The 24,247-nt window shown below is 45.8% G+C and overlaps 2 protein-coding genes across 4 annotated transcripts in view; one reads left to right on the top strand and one right to left on the bottom strand.

The window, feature by feature from the left end:
* Positions 1-1,915: 1,915 nt before the first annotated feature.
* Positions 1,916-12,729, top strand: Slc31a2 (solute carrier family 31 member 2). The gene is made up of 4 exons (XM_003463792.4): positions 1,916-2,049; positions 7,167-7,233; positions 10,274-10,463; positions 11,431-12,729. Exons 1-4 carry the CDS (start codon positions 2,044-2,046, stop codon positions 11,597-11,599), a joined length of 432 nt encoding a protein of 143 aa, XP_003463840.2. The 5' UTR covers positions 1,916-2,043; the 3' UTR covers positions 11,600-12,729.
* A 2,729-nt stretch (positions 12,730-15,458) lies between these two features.
* The window catches only part of Fkbp15 (FKBP prolyl isomerase family member 15), a 69,062-nt gene continuing 60,273 nt past the window's right edge, over positions 15,459-24,247 (bottom strand). For all 3 annotated transcript variants that reach the window (XM_063260516.1, XM_063260520.1, XM_063260523.1), the window contains 6 exons: positions 22,345-22,497; positions 21,326-21,442; positions 20,721-20,828; positions 19,734-20,449; positions 18,693-18,783; positions 15,459-16,089 (listed from right to left, as the gene is read on the bottom strand). In XM_063260516.1, the coding sequence (XP_063116586.1) occupies positions 16,012-16,089; positions 18,693-18,783; positions 19,734-20,449; positions 20,721-20,828; positions 21,326-21,442; positions 22,345-22,497 (1,263 nt within the window). In that variant the 3' untranslated portion in view covers positions 15,459-16,011. The remainder of the gene's footprint in view (positions 16,090-18,692; positions 18,784-19,733; positions 20,450-20,720; positions 20,829-21,325; positions 21,443-22,344; positions 22,498-24,247) is intronic.

Below are 24,247 nucleotides of genomic sequence, written 5' to 3'. Positions count from 1 at the left end.
CCATGAGTTGGTTTTAGGCACCTCAGGACATCTGCAGCCCTCCCAGAGAGGCTTCTTTCCCACAAGCAAGTAGCTTGACCTTTTGAAGATGGTTTTTTTCCTCATTGAACAGAAATACTCGCTGGTAATAAGGACAATGGCTGTCAGTTGTTAAGCAAGGTCCCTGCTGCCAGGTTTTATACAAAGAATTTAACACTCATTTTTTTTTTTTTTTTTTTTTTGTCTTTTTCCTTTTTATCGGTACCGGGGATCGAACTCACGACTGCCTGCTTTCAAGGCAAGCACTTATGCCGCTGAGCTAAGCCCCCAGCCCCCAACACTCATATTTTCATTTAAGTCTCACAGCACTCCTATCACATAGAGTCTATGGTTTTTATCTTACCAGGAAACTGAGGCTCAGGATGCAAAGTTTTTTGCCTGAGGTCTCATAGCTAATACTGAAAGGCTCAGGATTTAAATTTAGGTCTGGATCTAGCCTCAAAGTCTCAGCAAATACTGTCTGTGATAAGGTTTCTTGGAGGAAACCTCTTACTCATAGGATGGTTGACAAAGGGCTAAGAATTAAACACTGTGGGGCCTGGTGATGCATACCTGTAATCCCAACACTAGAAAGCTAAGGCAGGAGAATCCATGCAAGTTCAAGGCCAGCCTGGGTTACAAAGTGAGTTAAGGCCAGACTGAACTGTAGAGAGAGACCCCGCCTCAAAAAAAAAAAAAAAAAAATGTTAAAAGTCCCTCAAAACCAAGAAAAACTCCCCAACAAACTGGATCAATGAAATACACACATAGTACACAAAAACAGAAATATCCACAAGAAGGAAAGTTTACCACCATAGTCATCAAAGAAATACCAATTATGTCCATGTGAGGATAGTTTCATGTCTCTGAACTATACCCCTGCCCAACTAGGAGCAAAAAACCTCCTCCAAACGGATCTGTTATTTGCTTCTGCGGGCAGGGGGTGGAGCATGGCATTTAACAGGAGGCCAGCAGCTGTCCCCACAAGGTTCAACCTGCAAAGAGCTGGTTCCAAGAAAAACCACAAGAGACGTGCTGTGCCTGCCAGCATCCCCTGTACCCAGCAATGCCCTATTACCTAGCCTTATATCCCCTACTCAGAGACCCAAAATTTTGCACCCCCCTCAACAATACCTCCCTCCCCTAGGTAAACTCCCTTATAAAATCATGCCCAGGGCCAACGGTTTAGCCCTTGGCTAGACCACACCCAGTCTGCAATAAAGTTTCTGCAGTTTGCTTCAACTTTGCCTGCCTCAGTGATCTCTGTTGCACCTCAGTTTCTCTAATAGATATAATGAAAAAACAGAAGTTTGCAACCCATAAGAGGGTCCTAAGGAGAGACAGAATTTGACATTTTGATCTAAAACTTCCAGCGTTTGGGCCGTGGTAAGTATTGCTTACAAGCTTCTAGTCTATGGCATTCCGTTATATAGGCCCAAACAGATAAGACCACATATTACCTCTGAGGAAAAACCAAAGATTTGTGCAATAAAGAAAATGTAATCGTGGTTTTTGCTTGCACACAGGAGAGAAAGAAAGTGACAGGATAATTTAAATTACCATTGTCCATTGCTTTTCTTTAGATTGGAAAAGATCAGAGAGAAAAATAGCTACACGAAAATTACTCCTAGTTCCTTGTTATTGTGTCCACAGGATAGACTTTCTAATTACCAACAGCACAGCTTTGTGACAGTGAGCAATAAACATTTTTATGATAATTGCGGCAGGCCAAAGCACGGGCAGTGGGCTCCATCCCTCACGACTCCTGAGTCTCTGGCCGCCGAATGAGTGAACTCCAAGTCCGCGCGTGGCCCCGGGCAGAGGGCGCGGCCCAGGCGGCCGGGGGGGGGGGGGGGGGGGGGGGATGGAAACCACAACTCCCAGGCGCCCGCGCGCCGCCTGGCGGGACCACGTGACCCGCGCGGCCCGGGTCGCGATCAGGGCGCCACCGCTGGACTGAGTAGGAGCGCGGAGACCCGAGCGAGCGAGCGGACGCTGCCTTGGTGCCCGACCCGCGCGCTCACCATGGCGGTGAGTCCCGGGCGCCCCGCCGAGGATGGGCGCGGGTGGGCAGCTGGGGCGGGGTCCCCTGGAGCAGCTGCCCGGACACTCCGGATCCTCGCCGCCCTGGCCCGGGGCTGGTGAGGGCACTGTCAGCTCGGACTGGGGCTGGGCGACGCGGCAGGTGGTGCTGACGGCGGCTTCGGGGCTTCTGTTTGTTCCTCTCTAGTCGGGCCAGATGAGCGCCGGCTGTGGTGTGGCCAGAGGTGCGGGCACCATGGGCGAGGACAGCAGACAGACACCTAGCCCCGGATTCTGGGCAGCGCCCAGGAAGGGCTTCTACTAAAAGGAGATACCGGGTCTCTCCTGGCCCGGGAGCACACATCCCGACCCGACCCGACCCGGCCCTCGGCTGTAGTCGTGATTCTTTACAACAGTTCTAGCTACTTCGTAGTCTCCCTAGGGTCAGAAAGTAACGAGTGCGCTAGGCACTTTCTCTTGTTGGAGTTCAGCAGGGCAAGAAAGAATGACATTTTTAAAAAGCCTGGTGTTTGGAGAAATCGTACCATTTTCTTCATCCCTTGAAGAATGCTGAAGGCTAACAGACAGGAAACCTATGCAATCTGTAGTCAACCGCCTGTCTTCCAAAACGGGAAATAGATGTGAAACCCTTGAAAAAGTCCCCCAAGCTAGTCAGCAGCAACACGGGGACCTGAAATCTCCTTCTGAAGTCTGGTTAATAAATGAGAGTGTTTCTTAAAGTGTTAAATGACCCCAAAGAGAAAATAAGGAAGAAAACAATTCCCACGGATTGCTCCGCAATCCCCAAGGCCCCTTTCCACCCAGGGTGTGGCTCTGAATTAAGGGTTATGGCCCAGATTCTTCCCAAATGGGAAGGCAAGATTGAGGCCCTCCCCCATGTATATCTGATCACAAAACTCTTTAACTGAAAACTGCAGCCAGGAGCACACAAGTCAGGGTGTGCTGATTTGAACCCTTTTATCAAGCAAATAAACAAGAGTTGGGAAGGCCAAGTGGCCTGTGAGTTTCTGTCCCTCCTGGGCTTCCAACTTGCAAGGCAACTATAGAACCAATGTTCTCTGTATGTCCAGTTCTGCACCCCTGTGTGGCCTCTTGTCATCCCAGCTGCCTTTGGCTACTACTTCTTCAGAACTGACAGCCTTTCGTACCCCTGTCCTTCAGTTAGGTGTCTCCGAGGCGGCTTTATCCCCTGCAACCTGCTCTTCCAGGTCTCCTCTATGCCCTCCTGTCTCTGATGCCATATACCCTGTCGCAATTATCTGATCAGTTCTCTGTGTCCCTACTAGACAGTCAGCCCCATGAGGATCTAGAACTTTTCTCATCCCACAACAAAAGGAAATGTCGGTCAAATGGCTTTTACTGTCTGTAGGTGTTCTAGTCCACTACAAAAAGCATGGAGTTGTTTTGGGTGCCTGAGGTAGCTGGCCCAGGCCCAATAATGATAGAAGGATCCCAGTTATGGAAACTTGCTGGGTGATTAGCCACTGAAGACATGCCATTCATGCCAGCTGCTTTACCAACTGGACTCAGAGACAGGGTCATGGGTAAGATTCTTCACCTGGCAGAGAGTGGCAGACTTCCGCGTCTGCTGAAGTCAAATGAGTTCAGCTCCAGTACAAACCAAGTTTCACGGAAGTATTTCTACCCGTTTACTTTTGCATGTTAATCTTTTCTTAGCATTTCACCATATCAACAGATGGGCTTTTTGAAATTCTGACAGGAGACATCTCTGGATAGTAGATCTCAAAATGAGTTTTACTGCCTATTTAGTACTAGCTCAGTTTTTGCACCGAGCAAGTACCATTTCATATTAGGGGGATAAAAACTCATGTTATTTTTAAATTTTTTGACATAATTTTAAAGTAACTGCTAAGATTTCCATTCAGAAGCCATCACACAAATTTACCTAGCCAGTCTCTACTGAGCGGCAGGAGCATTATCATGGTTGAGATGGTTTCCTATTACTGTGGCCTCATAGACAGCAGCCCCAGAAACAGTGCTTATAGAATGCACTTAGGTTTGAAAACCAATACAAGCTTTCCAGAAGGATCTATGAATCTGATGCCTAATCTCTGGGTCACCTTAAGCAGGTAAATGGGCCTTTCTGTGCCTTTCTTGGCAATTTAAAGGAATTAGTGATTTCAGAGCAGTCAGGAGAGTGATGCAAAAGATGACACAGTGTAGGTCTATGCAGGCCATCAGAATTCCCGCAGCTGTGTAGCCACAAGGTTCCATCACATGGTTTTACATTCCTTCTCTGTCCTGCAGATACAGAGAGCTCAGCACACGTGTAGGCATAGGCAGGGTTGATAACAAGTCAAACCTCTTTGAAACCTGAGAGGCATGTTGGCTGAGCAGAACAGCCAGCTGTTTCCAGGTCTCTAGCAGACCCAAAGCTACAGTGTCCACACTGTACACAACGATTGGGACATGCATGGATGACATCCCCCACCCACCCCACAGACAGGCACAACTCCTGTATTCTCCTCTGTGGGGTTCCAAGGTAGGAGTGGAGCTCACGATAGGAATCTGCATGTACCAAGTTCACAGCACAGTTGGCCTATGAAAGTGAGGGCAAACCAGGAGGAGGGTTCCTAGAGTCCAGGCCTCATTTTATAGATTGAGAGACCCAAAGGGACTGTGCTATGTGTCAGTAACTTCAGGTCATGCGGCTGATTCCTATCAGGAGACAGAACCAGGACATGTACCTTTATCATCTGTGTCCTTGTGCAGAGGCTTTGCTGCCTTTCTTTGGGTTATAACAAATGAAGTGTGTGCCACAGTCCCCTGAAGGGGCATGTTAAAATCATGGGCTTCCCTGCCTCCTGAGGTCTGCCCTGGACTCTGATTGGGGCATCTGAAGAGGCCTAGGCTTCTGCATTTTTAATAAGGTCCTGAAGATTCTGAGGAGACACTGTTATCCCTCTTCACTGAGCCACTTGCCATTAGGGGTGCTCATGGCTGTCCCATGACCCCCAGGCCTGGGCACACTGCACTACAGCTGCCTAACACCAGAGAGACTATTAAACATTATTTTACCCAATTCCAATTTTTCCCAAACTTCCTTGACTACAGAATCCATTTTCAGAGCATCTCTTAACATCCTGGGTTTTCATGGAACCCTTTTGAGAAACACCCCTCCAGCTTCTACAGGGGTGGGAAAGAGGTCAGCTTTACCATGCTACATTATATGGATGGCTTCATAGTGTTTTCTCCTAACTTCTCCCAGGAGGTACAGAGCACTGAGAGGCCTTGATGAACAGATCTGGTTTGTTCTAAATCCTAGATTCAGTCTACTGTTCCTTACTGTCTCCTCTGATCTTCAGGTTTTTTTGTTTTTTTGTCTTTTTCCTTTTTATCGGTACCGGGGATCCAACTCACGACTGCTTGCTTGCAAGGCAGGCGCTTATGCCACTGAGCTAAATCCCCAGCCCCGGATCTTCAGTTTTGAGAGAGGAAGAAGTAGACAGGCTGTTGCTTGTAGACAGAAGTTTGTGGCACTGGTGTCAAGAACATCCACCTGGCAGTTTCCAGAAAAAATGGCAGCTCATCTAGTGTTCCTGTCTGTCCACCACCCACTAAAGACTGCCTCAGCCTGAACTCCCTTTCTCTGAGTTGAGAACAGATGGCCTCCACAACCTCCTCAACAACCCATACTCCCTCTCCAGATCCTCTCCCCTTGAACACAAATTGAGAGCAGCCAGACTTCTTACGAAGTCATGAGAGATCCCTTTCCCTCTTGGGACTCCCTTTCCCATCTGTAAATGAGAAATGGTGGAGGGGGGTGGAAGTTGGGTCAGTTCATTGTTTTCCAATCTGAGTGTCAGCAAAACCCAGCCTCTCTCCTCCCCTTTCACTCAGAGCCAGGTGTCTTATAATGGAGCAATAAGGAAGATTTTGTTTGCCAGTGCTCTCTTGCAAAAAAGGTGAAAAAAAAAAAAAGGTAAAAAGACCAGAACTCCTCTGAGGATACCTCCAGCTCTGACACACCAGGTCATTACTACTGGACCACTGTCTTAGAAAGCAAAGGATTCTACCAGCTGATCCCAGTGCAACCAAGATTTTCTCAGCTTGGCGTCTACAGAGTAGCTTCTATTATTTGTTGACAAGAAGGGACTTTCTCTTCCCTTGGAGGGTGAACTGACTGACTGAGCTGACTGTGGCCTTGCCAAAAACAGTCCTGAGCCTGGCTGGGTATCTAATATTGTCATCCAGCTCCTATCTTCCCCTTATGGAGACTGGGAGGCTCACAGTATCCTGGAGTGCTTGGGATCCAGCTAACCCTCAGGTTTGAATTCTAGCTTTGCCAACATATTAGCTTTATAATATCCTGAAAATTACTTAACTTCTCTGAGTCTAGCTTCCCCCATTTTCCTTCCCATAAAATGGGCCTAATTGTCCCTGTCACACAGAGGACTCTTGTGCCATCATGGTAGGTAATGCAAAAGAATCCCTTGATGACATCTTACACACAGCACTCTCTTGAGACACATTCAGACAGGCATCACATGACCACTGCTGGTTACCTTCAGTCTTTCCTAGAAGGCCATGAACTCACCGAGGGCAGAGACATTAACCCTTCTTAATGCTAAGCACAGGACTTGGCTCAGCCAGTGTTTAATGAGCAAGTGGACAGATATGTACAGACCATTGACAGTTGCCTTTGGGCTCCTCCATGACACACTCCATTCATCTGACTGAATTCACCGGGACTAAAAGGACTCTGCACTCTTTTGGGAGAGCCTGATGGGCTAAGCAGAAGGGCTGGGCTGGGGGTAAGAAGAGGAAGCCTATTGCTTCCCCATTGGGATTGGAGGGTACAAGGGGACATAGATCCAGGGTCTGAGAGCACTGTCACATCCCCAAGAGCATAGATCCTCCCTGCCACAGGAAGGAGGCCCAGGTCAATCACAGCTCCACTGCTGACCCACTGAGGAAAGCCCTCCCTTCATGGCCTCGTTTGGCCATGACCTTACATGGACCTTTCATCCTGAAACTCCTGTGACTGTTTTCCTGGGCCTACAAAGGAAGCTTCTGGAGAGCATTAGGAACCAAGACTTGCATTGCCTGAAGTGCCCTGAGATATAGATTCCCTTCTCTTTCAGATGCATTTCGTCTTCTCAGATAAGGTCATGCTTCTGTTTGATTTCTGGAGTGTTCACAGTCCTACAGGTAAGAATTGGGAAGCTCAGACTTGTAGTTTGGGAAGCCTTGTAGTGTGGGGCAGTGGAAACTGGCATTCTTCCAAAGTTCTTGAGAAGGAACTTTGCTACTGCAATTCCATTTGCAACCCTTCATATTGCAAAGGGCTCCATTATCTCCTGGATCCTTACAAGGCCCAGAGAGAGAGTGGTGAGGCAGCCTTACCCTCTATCCCAGAAGGAAGGAAGGAAAGCGCAGAGAGGGGCAGAGACTCATGCAGGGGCACACAGTGACTAAGCACTGGACCAAAACTAGATCGAGGCCACCAGGGATTCCTGGGACCTCTGTCATCTGGGATCATTCTCCAGAATTGGCTGAGAAGCCCATAACAGCCCCTGCAGCCTTGGCCCTCAGATGAGACACCAGTTTGAAAGGGAAAAATATTCTTTTGACTTGAAAGAGCAGAATTTGTTACTAATTCATGTTTATCTTTCAGCCTAAATAATGATTTTGCCAGGCATGGTGGCACACACCTGTAACCCTAGCATTTGGGAGGCTGACACAGGAGGAGGCTCACTGTGAATTCAAGGCCAGCCTGGGCTACATAGTTCAAGACCAGCCTAAACTACATAGCAAAATCCTGTCCCAAAAACAAAACAAACGGGACAAAAAAAATCTTAAAAACAGTCCAGATGCTCATCACTATAGGTATAGATCAAATAAATTATAGTCATCCCTATGGTGGATTACCATTCCAATTAAAAATTACTAAGTAAATAGATTAAAAGAATTGTCCTTTTATCATTCTCAAGATTCTGCAGGTTTACTGGACTTAGCTCAGTGGAGCTCACTGAAGGCCTCTTGAAGTACTGTCACACAGTGGCTGGAACAGGAGTCATCCTGGGGACTCTCATGTCACGTCCAGTGGTTGAATGTGAGCTAGAATCTCAGCTCTTGGCTAAACACCTACATGTGGTGTTTCCTGTGGCCTAGGCTTTCTTACAGCAGGGTGGCTAGGTTTCAGATGTGATTGTTCCAAGACAACACAGAAGTAGTTCCTGGGGTTTTTAAGATTTATCCTTGGAAATCACATGACTTCCACCTTATTGGCTGAGGCCTAAGGTCTTCGTAGGCTAATAGGAGACAGCATGGCACCCACCACTTGTTGGGAGGAGTGTTAACATTCTAAGAACTTGTGGGGTTAAATATTGGGGTGGCCATTTTGGAAAATAAAATGTTACAGATACTGAGGAGCCACTGGGGGTTAAAAACAAGCAGATCTGTGTAAACTCATACACAAGGTTCAGCTGGATGGTGAAGACAGATGAGGGCCAGAGAGTGTACAGAAACAGGATGTGTCATTTAGACACGTTAAGGCTGCTACACACATGGGGAGGAGAGTCAGAGTTCTGAGAAGCCAGGCTGGGGAGAAGACTGATTTTTAACTGTACACCCTTCTAATGCACTGTTTGAATTTTTACCATATGCATGCAATTACTTATATGTTTTAAAATCCTGTGTCTTTTATAGAGAATTTCTTCTATGAAGGAGAACACCAACCTACTCTTACTTTTCCTCACATTCAGTACACTTCTATGGCCAGCTCTGTAGTTTTCCTCCACATTGACAATTTTCTGGTACCAGCGGAGTGTCCCACAATTCAGTTCTCACAGTAATCAGATGCACAGACCCCATAGGTTAAGAGCATCATCCTGTAAGACTTCCCCCACCAGACACTAATTGCAAACTTGAGGTTATCTCCTCTACTTATCACCAATCAGCTATAAAATTAGGTCCCATGAACCCTTCCTTGGGACCAATTATTTGCTAGAAGGCTGACAGAATTCAGGGAAATATTTCATAAATATGATTAAGTCATTGCCCCTAGTTACTAACTCAGCCTTCAATCTCGCTTCCTTTTCAGAGGTTGAGTTCCAACCCTCTAGTCATCTGGTAACCAGCCCTCATGCTAAAGCTGTCTTAGAGCCCCAGACACTTAATAGTATACAAAAAGACACCTCTAGCCAGTTCCCAAGGTCTTTATAAGTTATGTACCAGGAAACCAGGGCAGAAACCAAATATGTGTATTTCTTATTATGTCACAGAGCCCCACAAAATGCTTTAGCTGGGAGCTAGGCATGGTGGCACATGCCTGAAATACCAGCACTCTGGGGGTTGAAGGAAGATTGCAAGTTTGTGCACAGTTCAGGCAATTCAGCAAGACCCCGACCTCAAAATAAAAAACAGGCTGAGGATGTATCTCAGTATAAGAGTCCTGGGTTTAATCCCCAGTACCACAAAAAACCAAACCAAACCAAAACTCTTTAGCTTGACTACATCTCTCCTCACTTGTAAAAACAAAGTAGAACTAGCAGTTAATTCTGCACAGCAGCTCTAGTAAGTGAACACTTATTTCTATAAAATAACTTACTGGGTTTTTCTGTACTATAAAAGTGATACAGGCGGGCTGGGGATTTAGCTCAGCGGCATAAGTGCCTGCTTGCAAGCAGGCAGTCGTGAGTTCGATCCCCGGTACCGATAAAAAGGAAAAAGACAAAAAAAAGTGATACAGGCAAGACTTTAAAGAATGATGCAAGAAATAAAAACCCACCTGTATCCAAACTTAGCTGATGACTCTTACTTTTTTGCCATATAGCCTTCCTTCCAGGCTTTTTTGGTATGCCCACACATGAGTAGGACCTTGCTGTCCTACTCATGTGTGGGCATACACGTTGGGACAGAGATCTGTGCAGACTGCTAAGGGGGCAGGCCAGGTCTCTGAATCTAGCCCCCTTCAATCCTTTTCTTTTCTTTTCCTGTCCTGTCTTGTCCTGTCCTGTCCTGTCCTTTCCCTTCCAGAAACTGTACCTATTTATGTGATGTTTCCATACACGTGTATATTGTATAATGTTTAAATCAGTGTATTTATTGCAATGTATAATATTTTGTGGTAAAATGCCTATAATCCATCTAGTTTTTTTGAAATACACACTACATTGTGGCTGTCTTTGTCACCCTACTGTACATAGAACACCAGAGGCTACTTCTTTTAACTCTGCTCTCTCAACAGGCATGGCACTCTCGGTGTTGGTGGTCCTGCTCTTGGCTATATTGTACGAAGGCATCAAGGTTGGCAAAGCCAAGCTCCTCTACCATACTCTGGCAAAGCTGCACACGCCTGCAAGCCAGGACCTCATCTTGGCAAGAGAGCAGGATTCTGCAGACTCAGACTCACTGTCACTCAGCAGAACATCCTTCAGGTACAGGCACTGGCTGTGGGGGATGGGCAGAGTTCTTATGTCACCCTGCGAAGTAGGCTGGACCTGGAGAGCATTAGTCCCAGACAGGAAAGAAAACAGAGGCCCAGGAAAAGACCAGAACTGGCCACAGTGGGTAGTTAGTAAGGTGAACTACAGCTGAGCTCCCCCATTACCTCGGCAGGAGCTGTATCAGCAGCCACTGGGGAAGCTCAAGATTTCTGCACGAGCCTGTGACCTGCAGGACACTGTTGCAGGTCCCTGTCTAGCAGCATAAATGACCTGTCAGCCTCCTCTCAAATCTCACTAGGCTTCCAAATCCAGGAGGGCGTCTGCACCTGTCCCAAAGCAAATGCTAAGAACTGCCATCAGCCATGTATCCACCTTGGTGGGCGAGGGGAAGCATCCCTTTCCTCCCTTTCCATTTAGATCAGGCAACCATTTAGGGTCTCCAATCTGTCCTCTCTCTCCAGCCGCACCTTTGGGGCTTGCTAAGTCTGTGTGCACCATCACAAAGGCACATTTCCTGAGTGTCTCAAGTCTTCCCAAACCACCCTGCAAGGGGGGAGTTTTGTTCCTGTTGTACTGATAAGGAATTTAACATTTAGAGACATTAAAACATGTTTGCTAGGCCAAACTTAGTAAATGGCAGAGCTAGGAACTGATCTGCCACCAGTGCCCACCTTTTCCATTGCATCTTGCCTCTATCTCCCACAATACATTCAGGGAAAAAATAAACCTGAACTAGTCATGATTTTCCCTTATTAGAAAAGATAAATTACATGTATCATTTCCCTTTTTGCCGAGGATACCAGAATACCAAGCAGACTAAGTGTAAGATGTTTCTTTAAAAAGCCATCTTCCCTGGTTAAGCATGTTATGCTGTAATACAAGGGCTTACTACTCCCGGATAGGAGCTCCCTGCCTCCAGCACATTACCAGCATTCACTTGGTTCTCTTTTTTATCTAGGTGGTTTCTGTGTCATCTTGGCCAGTCTTTAGTCCATGTCATCCAGGTAGTCATCGGCTACTTCATAATGCTGGCTGTAATGTCCTACAATGCCTGGATTTTTCTTGGTGTGGTCCTGGGCTCAGCTGTGGGCTACTACCTAGTATACCCACTTCTCGGCAAGGTTTAACTGGCAGAGGACGAGCAGGCCCTGAGAGCTGGCGGGAGCCAGAGCCCTTTCTTCCCGACATTAATCTTGCAGCAACTTTAAACAGAAAGCCAGCACTCACTCCCTGTTAGGGCACTGCAGCTGCTCCCTCCTCAGCCAGCCTGAGCAGGCCTAGCTTAGTGTGGCACTGTAAGGGGGCTGTTGTGACCAGGGGACAGATGGAGGAGCTATAGCCTGTGGCGGACAATGCAGCACTATGACTCAAACTTACAAATTTCCAAAGATCTTCAGGGGAGGGAGATGGACCCTGGGTGACATGATGGTCATGGAACCCAGACACCCTGCCTCCTGCTCTGTGCCTTATCTACAGGAGCATCTTCCACTGAGCTGCCTTTAGAGGGCAGAGACCACGCTAGCTCCTTTTCTCACCTTTTTGCCTTCGAACACATGAAGATTGTTTCTTCAATGAATCATGTGGATCAAGATTTCATTTTCCCGCTGGACTTCTGGTTGGCAATTTTGCACGTTCGTACAAAACAAAAATTATAATGAAATGATTGTATTGTATATATGATGGATGGCAGCATTTGCTGAGCCTGTCTCCCTTTCTCGAGGGAACAATAAGCACTAACTGATTAAAGGCAGACTCGGGAGTTAGCAAGGCTCTGGCTTGTCGCCTGGATAGAATGAAGTCCTGCCATCAGATGGCACTGCCTGCAAGGGGAGGTCAGTCTTGTAGACATTGTGTCTGGGTGAGAACCCCCCACCCTCATCCAGATACTCTTCCGTGCAGAACAGAGAACTGCATTCAACACTGTTCAGTGCTTAATGCTCTTTATTTATTACTGCTTGCTTGGGGAGACATGATTCAGTCACTTATTAAGCCATGGTGGTGATGGTGATGGGGAGGGGGGTTGACTGAGGATGCAGGAAGCAGTGAGACCAAAGGTGGTGCCCTGTTAGAATTAGATGGACTCTGGATGCTTGAACTTCTTCACTTTACTGAAAAAGACCCAGGGAGAGAAAACCACTGCTGTAAACTGTAATATCTATGCTTAAGTACCTCATGAGCTAGATGAAAAGATGCTCTTAAGCTTTGAGAGTTAAAACAAATACATTTTAATAAATATATATTTTTGAACAGTCTGTAACTATTGGTCTGTTTTTCCTCATTTTAACAGTAAGTACACAAAACTCTTGTGACAGCTAGAGGCATACTGTCCAACTGTTGGAGGCCTGAGTCTGTCCATCTGTTGAAGACAAAAGATCTGTGCTCAGAGAAACAGGCTGAAACACTGTGCCTGCAGAACTTACCATTCTTTTGTTCATATAACAAGCACTAGTTGTGTGCCCACTGTAATAAGATACCCTGTCACATAAACAACCTGTGTTGTCATGGATATTAGCACCTGCTCTCTGTGAGGGCAGAAGCAAAACAATGACTTCTTTCCCATGTATAAGCACTGTCACGGAAGGTGGGGTATATGATGTCTCTAGAACTGCTAGGTATATTCTCAAGTGTGCAGGGAACTGGAAAGCTGCCCAGGGCCCCGACAGGTATAAAGTTTCAGTAGAGGCTCATCCATCCATCACCAAGTCCTGCCCTAGGGTTTCCTCTCCTGTGTACTGCTGAAACGGAACCTTAAGGTGGCCAGTAAGTGATGTTTATAGTAGAGAGAGGTCTAAAAAGTGTTTTTAAGTTTAGGCTGTAGAGAGTGATTATACATTAGACTTAGTAAGCAATCCACTGCTGTCTTTTCTACACTCTTCAGAGCCAAATCACAAAAAGTGGCATTTTCTCTATTTACTTTTTTTAAAACATTGATTGAGAAAGGATCTTGCTATGTAGTTCAGGCTGGCCTTGACCTCACTATGTAGCCCAGGCGCAAACAGTGATCCTCCTGCTTCAGCAGGCATTACAGGCACGCACTACTACTACTGGCAAATTTTTAAAATGTACCCAACATCTATATTAGTAGTTACTGTGTGCCAAGCAGTGTTCTATGCACTCTACAAATGTTAGTTCACTCAGTTCTCACAACAAAATAGGAATTTTGCTGCCTCTACCTTACAGATGAGGAAGCTGAAGAACAAAGAACTAATCACCCAGTTAATAGGCCACAGAAGCAGCTTTCACTCCATCCTTTACTTTTCTTGAGTACTGAAGACTGACCCCAGGCCCTCTGCATTGAGTTATAACCCTGGCCCTTGTAAAATTCTGACACATGTCTCAGCTAATTGCCCAGGCTGGGCTCAAACTTGTGATCTTCCTGCTTTAGCTTCCCAACACGTGCTGGATTTTCAAGCCTGTGCCATCATGCCCAGCTAAAATTGTTCTTCATCAGCTCTGTTTTCATGAGGGAGCTAGTGAGGAAAGGCCAACTAACTTGGCTGAGGCCACACAACACTCATGGAACACAGAAGTAAAGACTGAAAAACTTGTGTTTTTTGCATCTTACTCTAAAGGGGTAGAAAATCTGTCTCCAGAGATGCCAGGTAGAAGCCAGAAGCCTATACTTTTATTAGTACATGTCTGGATGCATAACGAATACAGTCATCTAGGATGCTGATGCAAATACAATCTTAGTCTTTTCTGCATGACTCATTCCTCTCAGCCAATGGCAGTCTGGCAGGGCAGTGTTCTAGAGCCCAGGCTCCTCCAGCAGACAGCCAGGAACTAAAACTCTGTTCTGTGCTTGCTGGCTATATAATTTTGGACAAGTTGCTTTACTACTTTAAGTCTGAGTCTGTCCCTATAAAGGGGACAACCCTTTGTGTCTCCTTTAATGGCTGCTGCAGGCAAGAAGTCTATGCACAGGCAGCCAGCAGCGCCTATTTGTTAAATAACAGAAGTTAATACCTGGTTGTTCTTAATGCCCTCCAGGCCCACATTGGGGAGACAAGGACAAATCCTACAACAGTGATGTAGGGCTAAACAGACTGGAATTTAGGTTCCTCTCATACACTTACTCATTTAGACAAGATCTCGCTATGTGGTTCACACTCACTATGTAGCCCAGGCTGGCCTTGAAATCACAGTGTCCTGTTTCAGGCTCCCATAGGCTCGGATTATAGGTGCTCATCATCTCGCCCTGAAAGGTTCCTATCTTATCAATACTTAAAGTCAGTAACATTTTTATTTTTGAAGATTACTTGCATGGTTTTTGGAAGAGCCTAAGGTGAATAATATGGCCACAAACTTATTCTTACTGCTCTTCTCTGCATTAATCCTGGTCCTCTGATCTCAGAGAGAATGAAGCTACTCCCAAAGTGAAGACTCCTTCAGGTGTCAAGAACAATGGCTTAGTTGAGAGAAATGGTTTAAGGTCTGGTCCTCAGATAACATGAGTCCCTGAGCCTTATGTAGCTGGGATGAGCTGGTATAGGGAGCCAAGTGACAGGCATTGCTGCCTCCATGACTCTCGTTATGGGCACTGCGTCTGCCTACATTAACCATAATCCTCTCCTGCTTACGTCACGTATCCAGATGTGACAGTGACCCTGTTGTATTCATCTGTTTAACCTCTTCCTGTCCCAGCTCCCGCCCTTAGCCTATAAAAGGTGTGATCATTTTCTGAATAAACCGGAGGCTTGATTGGATTACATCAACTTGCCTTCGTCTCTTTTGTCTCCCCTATGTCTTTTATTTAATCCCCGTTTCCCCTCCAGGAGTTCTGGACTTGTTGATCTGCAGGCCGGATCAAGCTGGGACAGCTAAGTGGTAACCTTCTTTGGAAGCCTAAGTTTCAGGTTCCAGTACCAAAGGGAACAGGTGATAACACTTTTGTGCACATTAACAGATCCATTTACTGCTCCCACCCTTGGATTCTCAAGAGAACCACTGACAGCCCTTGGAACCAATTTTTCCCCAAGGGTTGAGTCAAATTTCATTAGTCATTTATTTTAGTTTTGTTAATTTCAAATACTTGTTGACTTCATGTATAAGACTTAAGGCAGAGAAAAAAGATACATATCCTAGGATAGCAGGCCAGGCTGCTGACAACAGGAATGGAGATGGTGTGGTCTCCCTTCGGTTCTCCAGGGAGACCTCGGCCCAGCAGACAGGTCTTGTTGCTGGGACACAGCTGGTTCTGACAGACAGACGAAGCTGGGCTCTCAGGTCAGTCTGAGAGTGAATGAAAAGAAGAAGCTTGCGAGAGGGCAGGTATTTTGTGGGAGAGAAACCTGGCAGCCCTTCCTCCACATGGGCCTTGCAGGCAAGACCACTGTGGGCTGCTCCAAACACCAGCTCTGAAGCAAGAGTCATGATCCTCTTCACCAAGTCAGGTGGAGGCTCCCAGAGGCTAACTCAGGATCTGAACTGCTCACCTTGACCTCACCCTGCGGCTTGCCTAGACCCAGGGCTGGCTGTGCAAAATCAAGCTTATTGGGAAGGGCCAGTAGAGAAATCTGTGCACCAATTTCCTGGGTCTTCATCCCAGCCAGTTAATGTCATCATCATCATCGTCATCTCCAAAAAGGGGTGTTGGGGGTGGGCGTCCCTTCATGCTCTGACAAAACAGGAAAGAATAGTCAGTCCTCACTTGTTCCTGCCCCCAACTTCCTGCCTGTAAGGTGAAGTGGTTCAACATCTGTTCCCAGCTCCAGGTCTGAAAGGAGATGTCCTGGGAACCAGCTCAGAGGCCTGCAACCTAAGCTGCCAGATAAAGCTGAGACGGCATGCGGAAAGCGGTCTTGCAACAGAGACAAAAAGACCAACTTTGTTTGGCTAGTTTTGTCATTTATTTATCAAGCATGTGTATTGATTTGACAGATCTTTCTCTCTTTTGGTAACTTACACATTTTCTGTGCAGAAAAAGGAGTCATAAAAGAGAAGAGCTGGAAGTGCAAGAAAGAAACAGAGGAACAGAACAACCCTGAGAGGAAAAAGGATGGAGGAAGTTGACAGGAAGTTGTGAAGAATACAATCACATCAAAAACAATAGCTGCTGTGGCCTAAGTTAGTAACCTGCCTGCCTCTGGATGTGACTCCTTTGAAAAAGAGTTGAATTTAGAGGGGTGGCCACACTCCCAAGTGGGGACCTCCCGACATGAAGAAAACCCAGGGACACAGGGCCCCGCTGCCCACAACCCTGATTTCCCTCCACCCGTACTTTCAACGAGGAAGGGACATAAGGGGGATTAAGGATTGCTATAGTTGGGACCTTAAGAGTCCACCAAAGGCTCTTTGTTATTAAAGGCTTACTCCCTTGCCTGGTACCTCTGGAAGATAGTGGAAACTTTAAAAGATTGGACCTGAGGGGAAACTTTAAATAATGGAGGGGAGCTCCTGACGGAGACAGTAGGACCTCATACCCTCTTCCTTATTCTCTCCCTTCTACCACCATGATGTGAATGGTTTTGTGTGGTTTTGCCATGTTTTGCTTTGCTTTAGGCACGAAAGCCACAAAGCCAATTAACCATAGACTGAAACCTCTGAAACTGTAAGCCAAAATAAACCTTTTCCCTTTATGAGCTTATAATTTCAGGTATCACGTAATAGTAACAAAAACATGACTAACACAGTGGCCATGTAGAAGACTTTCCCAGCATTTTCATAGCATGAACTCCTGGTTTTTTCTCTCTGGACTGGAAGGGAACAGATCCCAATGGGGCAGCAAGGATTGATACTAGAGACAGATACAAACTGAATAGTCTCTGTTAAGGTACTTTCTGCTCAGTAAGCTCCTGCTGACTACAATCAGTCTCCATGCAGGCCAGACCCAGAGAAGGCAACATATTCAGAGGTCTCTGAGTTAATCCCACTGACCACCAGCTAAAAGAACTTATACTTCTGTGGCCATTAACTAGGTGACTGCTAAACTCTGACAGAACAGGACTTAGTATAGTTCATACCTTCTGTTTTCTTTTTAAGGTTCTGGCTCTCCCCCTCTAACAGCCATAAAAACTGAGTTACATTATTTAATCTCTCAGTGTTAGGATCTATAAAATGAGGTAAGAGTGTCTACCTCACTGGGTTAGTAGAGGATTAAGTGACGATATGAAATATTTTCCACTACATACAAGCTACAGATGTTAACTTGGTGGTGGGAGCATTAACGCCAATTATATACTGCTAACTTAAAAATTCCAACTATACATAGGCAATCACTTGGGATATCCATTTTCTTTTTTTTTCTTTTACTCTTTTACTGCAGAATTTTTACTTGGTTTTCTCAAAGCAAAATTTAATTCTTGAAAAAAGGGTAATGGCAGGAACTGGCATACTTCCCTCAAAGCAGAGAAGCCAAAGAGAAGGGCTCTGGCACAAACAAGCTGAATCCAGATTTGTCACTGCCTCTTGGCAAAAGGCAAAAACCCTCTCAGTGACATATGACAGAACACAAATGGCATCCATTCAGCCTCACATTTCTGTCTCTGGAAATGTGGACTGAAGTTTATCTGTATTCTCTGCATCAGTGAAAACTCATCACAGCAGTCACAATGGCCCACAGCCAGCCATGTTAACCAGCACAACAGGGCATGGCAGGTGCAGCCTCTAATCCAGGCTCTGCTAGAAGCTTACACTGCTGGCCTTCACTCCATAAAGCAAGGTGACACTATCGATACTGAGCCCATCTGATGCCCAGGTGTTGTGATGATAACACAAGGCAGCCACTTGAAAGTGAGCGAAGTAAACAAAGTGCTCAGCAACAGGTATCTTAGGAACTTGGGGTTTCGATCCCTACCCCACCATTCATTCCTGTGGCTTTAGGTAAGTTATCCCGCTGAGCCTTTGTTTCTTTGTCTAATAAAGATACCAACAAAGTGATCTTCAAAGTCGTTTCCAATTCTAAAATATAAATAACATCCTAGCAGATCCGGGAAAACCCAAGCTTTGGCATGCCAATGCATGACTAAGCAGCCCACCATCCCTCACTCTGAGTAGAACTCATTCCTATGTGGCCAGAGGTCAAGAGTAAAGTGGTACCTGACCATCTCCTCCACACTTGCGGAGCTGCCCTCTCCCAGCTCCAAGTCTGCTCCCACAGGGCCCAGGACACAGGGTCCAGGCAGTGGGCCACCAACAGACTGCACTTCTCTTCTCCAAGCCGGTGGGAAAGGGTCCCCAGGTGTTGGTGAGAGGACCCGGCAGGACCTGGGATTTCCTTACCACCTCATCTTCATCCTCCTCAGACTGTGATTTGGGCCTTGGAAGTTTCAAAGCTGCTCCTTGAAACAGTTCCTCCTCTTCATCCTTAGAACTGAAGGAAAATCACATCATAGACAATGTTACTGTCCCTGCTCACCTGCCCTGTGCTAAGAATCACTCAGGAACCCCCACCTCCGTGCCAGTGGCTGTTCCCACACGCTGCAATAGGCCTTCCCACAGAGTACAGCTAGAGCAGTCCTCTATAGTTAAAATATCAGACATGACTCTTCTGCTTAAATCCCCTCAGCAGTTTCTCACTGTACTTACATCAAATTTAAACAGTGACACTATCTCATGTATCCTGGCCCTCCCTGGTTTTCTGACTTCCATCTTAATACCATTCACCTATTTACTGTACCTTTATTTTTTTAGTTCATTGATTATAGTATATTCTTACCCATCACAGGGCCTTTGCATATGCTTTTCTTTCTGCAGTTTCTTCTTCCTGCTCTTGGTATGGATGACTCCTTTCCATCCTCAAGTCTCAGTTTAGATGTTACAGTCTCGAAATCCTTTCCTAACTACTCTATCTAATTTAGAACATCACACCTTAGTCTCTATCACAATACCCTGTTTCTTTTAATACCCACCCTATGGTATAATATGTATGTCTTCCCCACTGGGCTGTAAGCTTTTATTTAATTAATTAATGCATTTTTGTTTTGAGATAAGATCTCAGTTCAGGCTAGCCTTGGACTCACCAGGCTGGCCTCAAACTCATGGTGATCCTCCTGCCTCAGCCTCCCAAGTACTGGGATTATAGGAATGCACCACCATGCCCAGCTGAACTGTAAGCTTTTAGAACTCAGAAACCACATCTACCCTCCATACCCACCATCAGCACAGCTACCACAAAGCCCTGTGCATAATAGGTGTTATGAAGTAAATACATGAATGAATGAGTAGTCTAGTCAGTAATCTAAGAGTGATGAGTGCCAGTACTGGACAAAACAGAGACAACTCTCACACAGAGTTACCAACACTGCGCTCAAAGGAACATACCTGGAATGCTGAGAGTCGGGGAGGGGTCCGAGGGTGGCCTCTATAGTTGCAGTACTGGTCTCTATGCTTGACAGTGCTACGCAGGAACCAGGGGTGCTAATGTCTGTCTCACCTTCTTTGAACTCTGGGGGCTGGGGGTCTCCTTCTGGGCTTTCAGACTTCAAGGATGGTGGGTCCTGCTTCTCTGGGTCTGGAGTCAGTGACAGCATCTGAGAGCTTTCTTGTGGATTGTCATCTTGGGCTATTTCCCCAACATGCAACTTTCCTAGTGGGTTGTCAAGCTTGGCTGCCACTGGGGAATCAGCAAGTGTCTCCTCATACTCACAGTCCATGGTCACAGGACCTGGAGGCTTAGGAGGAATTGAAGTTGGGGGCCCTGGAAATCTGTGGGCTGGAATGCAAGCTGCTTCAGGGGTCAGGGAACCATTTCTGACATCTGGGAGCATCTCTGCTTCTGATGATGCCCCTTCCCTTCTCTGTACTCCATCCTGGTACATAGCAAGCACCTGTGGTGGTGATGAGACAGCCTCCCCGACTCCCAGCTCCAATGGCATCACTGAGGCCTCCTGTCTCTCCCCACCCAGGGATGCTAGAGACGGCCCAGCAGTGGCTGAACCTGACTGCTCCTGGGATGGTCCCTGAGGCTGCTCTTCTTCCTCACTGCTGCTCTCTTCCTGTTCTTGTTCCTGCTGGTTCAACAGCTGCAAAGTTACCATCTGTTTAAAACCCAAGAAGGAAGAGATTGTCACTGAAAGACAGGAAGCCATGCGAGCTCCTCGGTCCTCATTAACACAGCTCTCTGTTAGGTAAAATGACTGTGCTTCTCCATGTTGGAAAAGGCTGGCATATCCCGCCAGGAAAAAGTCATTCCAAGAAAAACCAGTTACTGATGAATAGCCCAGTGTTCTTACTCACAATCCCTTGCAGAGTGCTTAAAAGAGTAAAATACCCATTCCAATGAAACAGTCAGCAGCTAGCTGGCTATACCTTGATTGTACTCATGATGGTACCCAGAATGGTTCTGCCATTGTAAGATTCTTCCAGCTCAAATTCTCCCCGCAATGATTGGAACACCTGGTTCATGATCTTCTTGACCTGTGTGATGATCAAAAACATGTTGCCAAAATCAACTCATTAAGAGATGTACTGAAATTCCAGAGGGGTTTGGAAGGCTAAAATGACACCATCTTAACATTCTACACAGCTGAACACAAAAGGAGATACTAAGAACTGTCACTGTGGAGAGAGAAATATCAAATAACAAGCCCACTTTGACAGAGGGTCAGGCATGCTGTGGTACATGGGGCCATAACTGTTAAAGACCATTTACTCCTTCCCACCAATGAGAGTTGTCATGAGTGACAAAGATTGGTCACCCTCTAGTCTCCTATTATTCAAAGATACTTCCTGTATCTGTCAAAGGCTAATAGAGCCCTTTTTGGAATTTCCAGAGTTTAAGGCTCTAAAGGTTTGATTTTTAAGTCAGCCACCAAAGATATAGGCCACATGCTTTCCAAATGCCTGATATGCATATACCACCCTTTGACATGATGTAGTTTACTGGTTCTTCAAAATATAGTACTAGCTCTCACCTTCTCTGAGGGGTCAGCAGCTGTGACTTCAAACTGGGATTTGTTCTTCTCTAGTTCCTTGGTGTGCTGTTCATTTTGTTCCATGAGGGCTGTGACTTGGGCTTCGAGGGCTAAACACTGCAAAACAAACAGACCATGGCTGTGGGCTCAGGAACCTAGAATATTACATAAAGGTCAGGAAACCCAAGTGGAGGACAATCATCCTAAGTATCAAGCCACAGACTCACATAGGTCCACTGGGACCACCTCTTCAGCTCCTACCCCAGACCACAGATGAAGAACAATCTATTTCCTCATCATTCAATTCAAGAAGAGGCAAGGCAATAGGTAAGAACTATAATCACATACACATAAGCATTCAACAGTAGGAGCAACTCATTTACCTCCAAGATGACTTCAAAGATGTCTGAGTTAAAGGTTTTTGACTAAATACTTTAAGGGAAGGAGCTGACCTCCAGATATGGGGCTTTAATACCATGACCCTGAGCCACCTTCTACCTCTTTCCTTTTCATACATGAAGACTTGATCCTATCTCAATGCCTTTGCATAGGACGTTCTGCCTCCCTATCTACTTATCACAGCCACTTGTTCTTGGCTCTGCTTAAGAGCCACCTCCTTTGGGAAGCCTTCCCAATTCCCCTAGGCACTTCCTCTTCTTGGACCCATAGCACTTAAAGGAAATCTTTGTTTCCCTTTCTTAACTGTGGGAAGACAGAGTTCTTTGTGTACCTTTTCTCTGGCACAGTGGCTAGGGATATATATTTGCTTAATAAATAAAGGATTAAAAAAAAAGACTTGTTCCTAAACACTAGTGCTATTTTTAATCTTTTCCAGGTCACTGCTGTCATTCCACATCAGTACATATAAAAGATAACTGACAAAATGAACAGTGAGACAAGTGAGTTTTTGTTTTCAAGCTATTAACACATCTAGGATCAAATGGGTCTACCGGACTTAAGCACCTTGCTGGCTCCAGTCAGCTGAGCTGCTTAACTGCCTGGCCCGGGAAAGCAGCTACCTTTTCCTGAAGGGATGTCAGCTTCTGCTGGTGGGCATCCCTCTCTGCGCACACCTCCTGGTACTGCTGCAGGTGCTCATCCTTGGCAGAGGCCAACAGATGCTCACACTTTGCTTCCCAGTGGGTCTGTAGCTCAGCCTGCACTGCAGACAGCTGCCAAGAGAAAACAGAAGTCACATCCTAGGTGGTCCCATTGCGCTGAAGGGAGCCCATTCTCATCGGGCAAAAGAATATATAAATGGCCTGATTTAATCAAGAAACAAGAGCCTGAAAGACCTTAACTACTTTTATAAGTAACTGTGCTTTTTAAATAAAGAAGGTATCACTGGTTATTAGGACTCCAAAAGTCACTCCAACCAGATAAAGATGTGATTGTCCAGACAGGACCCCCGAAGGCAAAGCGATAATGTGCACTTCTTAGGGTCCACACCCCAAACTCTACTGCACCAGAAACATTTTTTTCTTGCCAAAATTCCCAAAGGTGATTAAATTGAGGGTACCAATGTCCTCTAACTTTAAAACCTAAACAAAATTATAGTGTCCACACCCTAAACTCTATAGGTTCAGAAACATTTTCTTTTCTTGCCAAAATTGCCAGAGGTAATTAATTTGAGGGCACCAGTGCCCTCTAACTTACATGTAAAGGTTTTAAAGGTACAGTGAGAAAGACTGTGGAACATTCAGCTGTGTCCTGCCACTGTCCATAAGTTCTGACTTTTTTGGGTTGTTGTCAGTTTTACCTGATTACTAAATAAATTCTTCCTTTTCAAGGCAGATGATGTACCTAGTGTTGTACTCTAAGAAAATAGCTTCGTTATATGTGTATTATAGCAAACTTGTACCATGGCTTACTAAATGTTTTTTTTTTTTCTATCCTTTTTCCCTAACTGATATGTTAAGTGACCCAATTGATATGTTGAGCAATACTCTCCTCTGTAAAGAATTGCAAGAATTTCACTTAATTGAGATGTTAACCAGAGCGGCCCTCTACAAACAAGAAGAGTGGTGCTAAAACAAGCTAACAAGGGTTGTTAATCACGGTTAGGCGCCTCTATTCTTCGCTAAAGAGCTAAAGAAGACTAGAAGGCCCACTAATTTACACATTGTTTGAAGTAACTTGTTTTTATGCAGGGAGATTTGTGTATGAGTTTAACCTTTTTACCTAACCTTAGTTACTTTTCCCACAAGATAGATACTCGCCGTTTTCCTGTAGCGCGCCTTATTGCCTCCCCCCACCCACCTATCTGGGCCATAAAGAATTTGGGTTTCTGGTGACCTCTCCCCGACCTGGTGATGATCTGTCATAAAATGAGCCTGCCCCAATTTTAAGAAATGCTTAGCTTAAAAGAAATTACCGGGTAATACTATGGCCCAAACCCCGATCGGTGCTTTCCTTTTGTTCTGTATGTATCAAATGAGTTAGATATCAGATCTTTGTAAAACTTAAGTTCCAGCGTCTCATAACTCGTGACCCCTTCGCACTCACTAGCGAAGACAAGCTGTCCTGAGATAATTAACTCTCCACTTTCTTCTCCAAATATTGCTGCAGACGTGCCACTCTGAGATAATGTCAGTCTGCAGGATGGGAGTAATTTAAGGAATACCAGGAACTCCCGAGATTGTCAGAGCTAAGTGGACAGCAATATAGTTTCCAGATGCAGGTCAACAGGTTTAATGGCCTTGCAGGTTTCCCCCCACTTTCCCTTACTTTTAAAAACCCCTTTCCCCAGTCTTGGGCGCGCAGTCTTTGGGTCGATCCAGGAGAGACTGTGCCGCCAGGACTGGCTCAATATAAAGCCTTTGCTACTTAAATTTTTGGACTCTTGTTTCCTTGGATTTTATACCGGGGCCCAAGTTATAACACCTAGGTCATCTAGCCACTGAGGACTTCACACAGTTAGAA

Source organism: Cavia porcellus, unplaced genomic scaffold, assembly GCF_034190915.1.
Source record: "Cavia porcellus strain 051 isolate PalLab524CR breed Dunkin Hartley unplaced genomic scaffold, mCavPor4.1 scaffold_1, whole genome shotgun sequence".
NCBI lineage: Eukaryota > Metazoa > Chordata > Mammalia > Rodentia > Caviidae > Cavia > Cavia porcellus.
The sequence above is the reverse complement of the archived record's forward strand: the minus strand, read 5'-3'. Positions and strand labels throughout refer to the sequence as shown.

Coding starts and splice junctions, on each gene's coding strand:
- Slc31a2 (XM_003463792.4), top strand. Junction 7,234..10,273: donor GAGTGTTCACAGTCCTACAG/GTAAGAATTGGG, acceptor CTCTCTCAACAG/GCATGGCACTCTCGGTGTTG. Junction 10,464..11,430: donor CTCAGCAGAACATCCTTCAG/GTACAGGCACTG, acceptor TTTTTTATCTAG/GTGGTTTCTGTGTCATCTTG.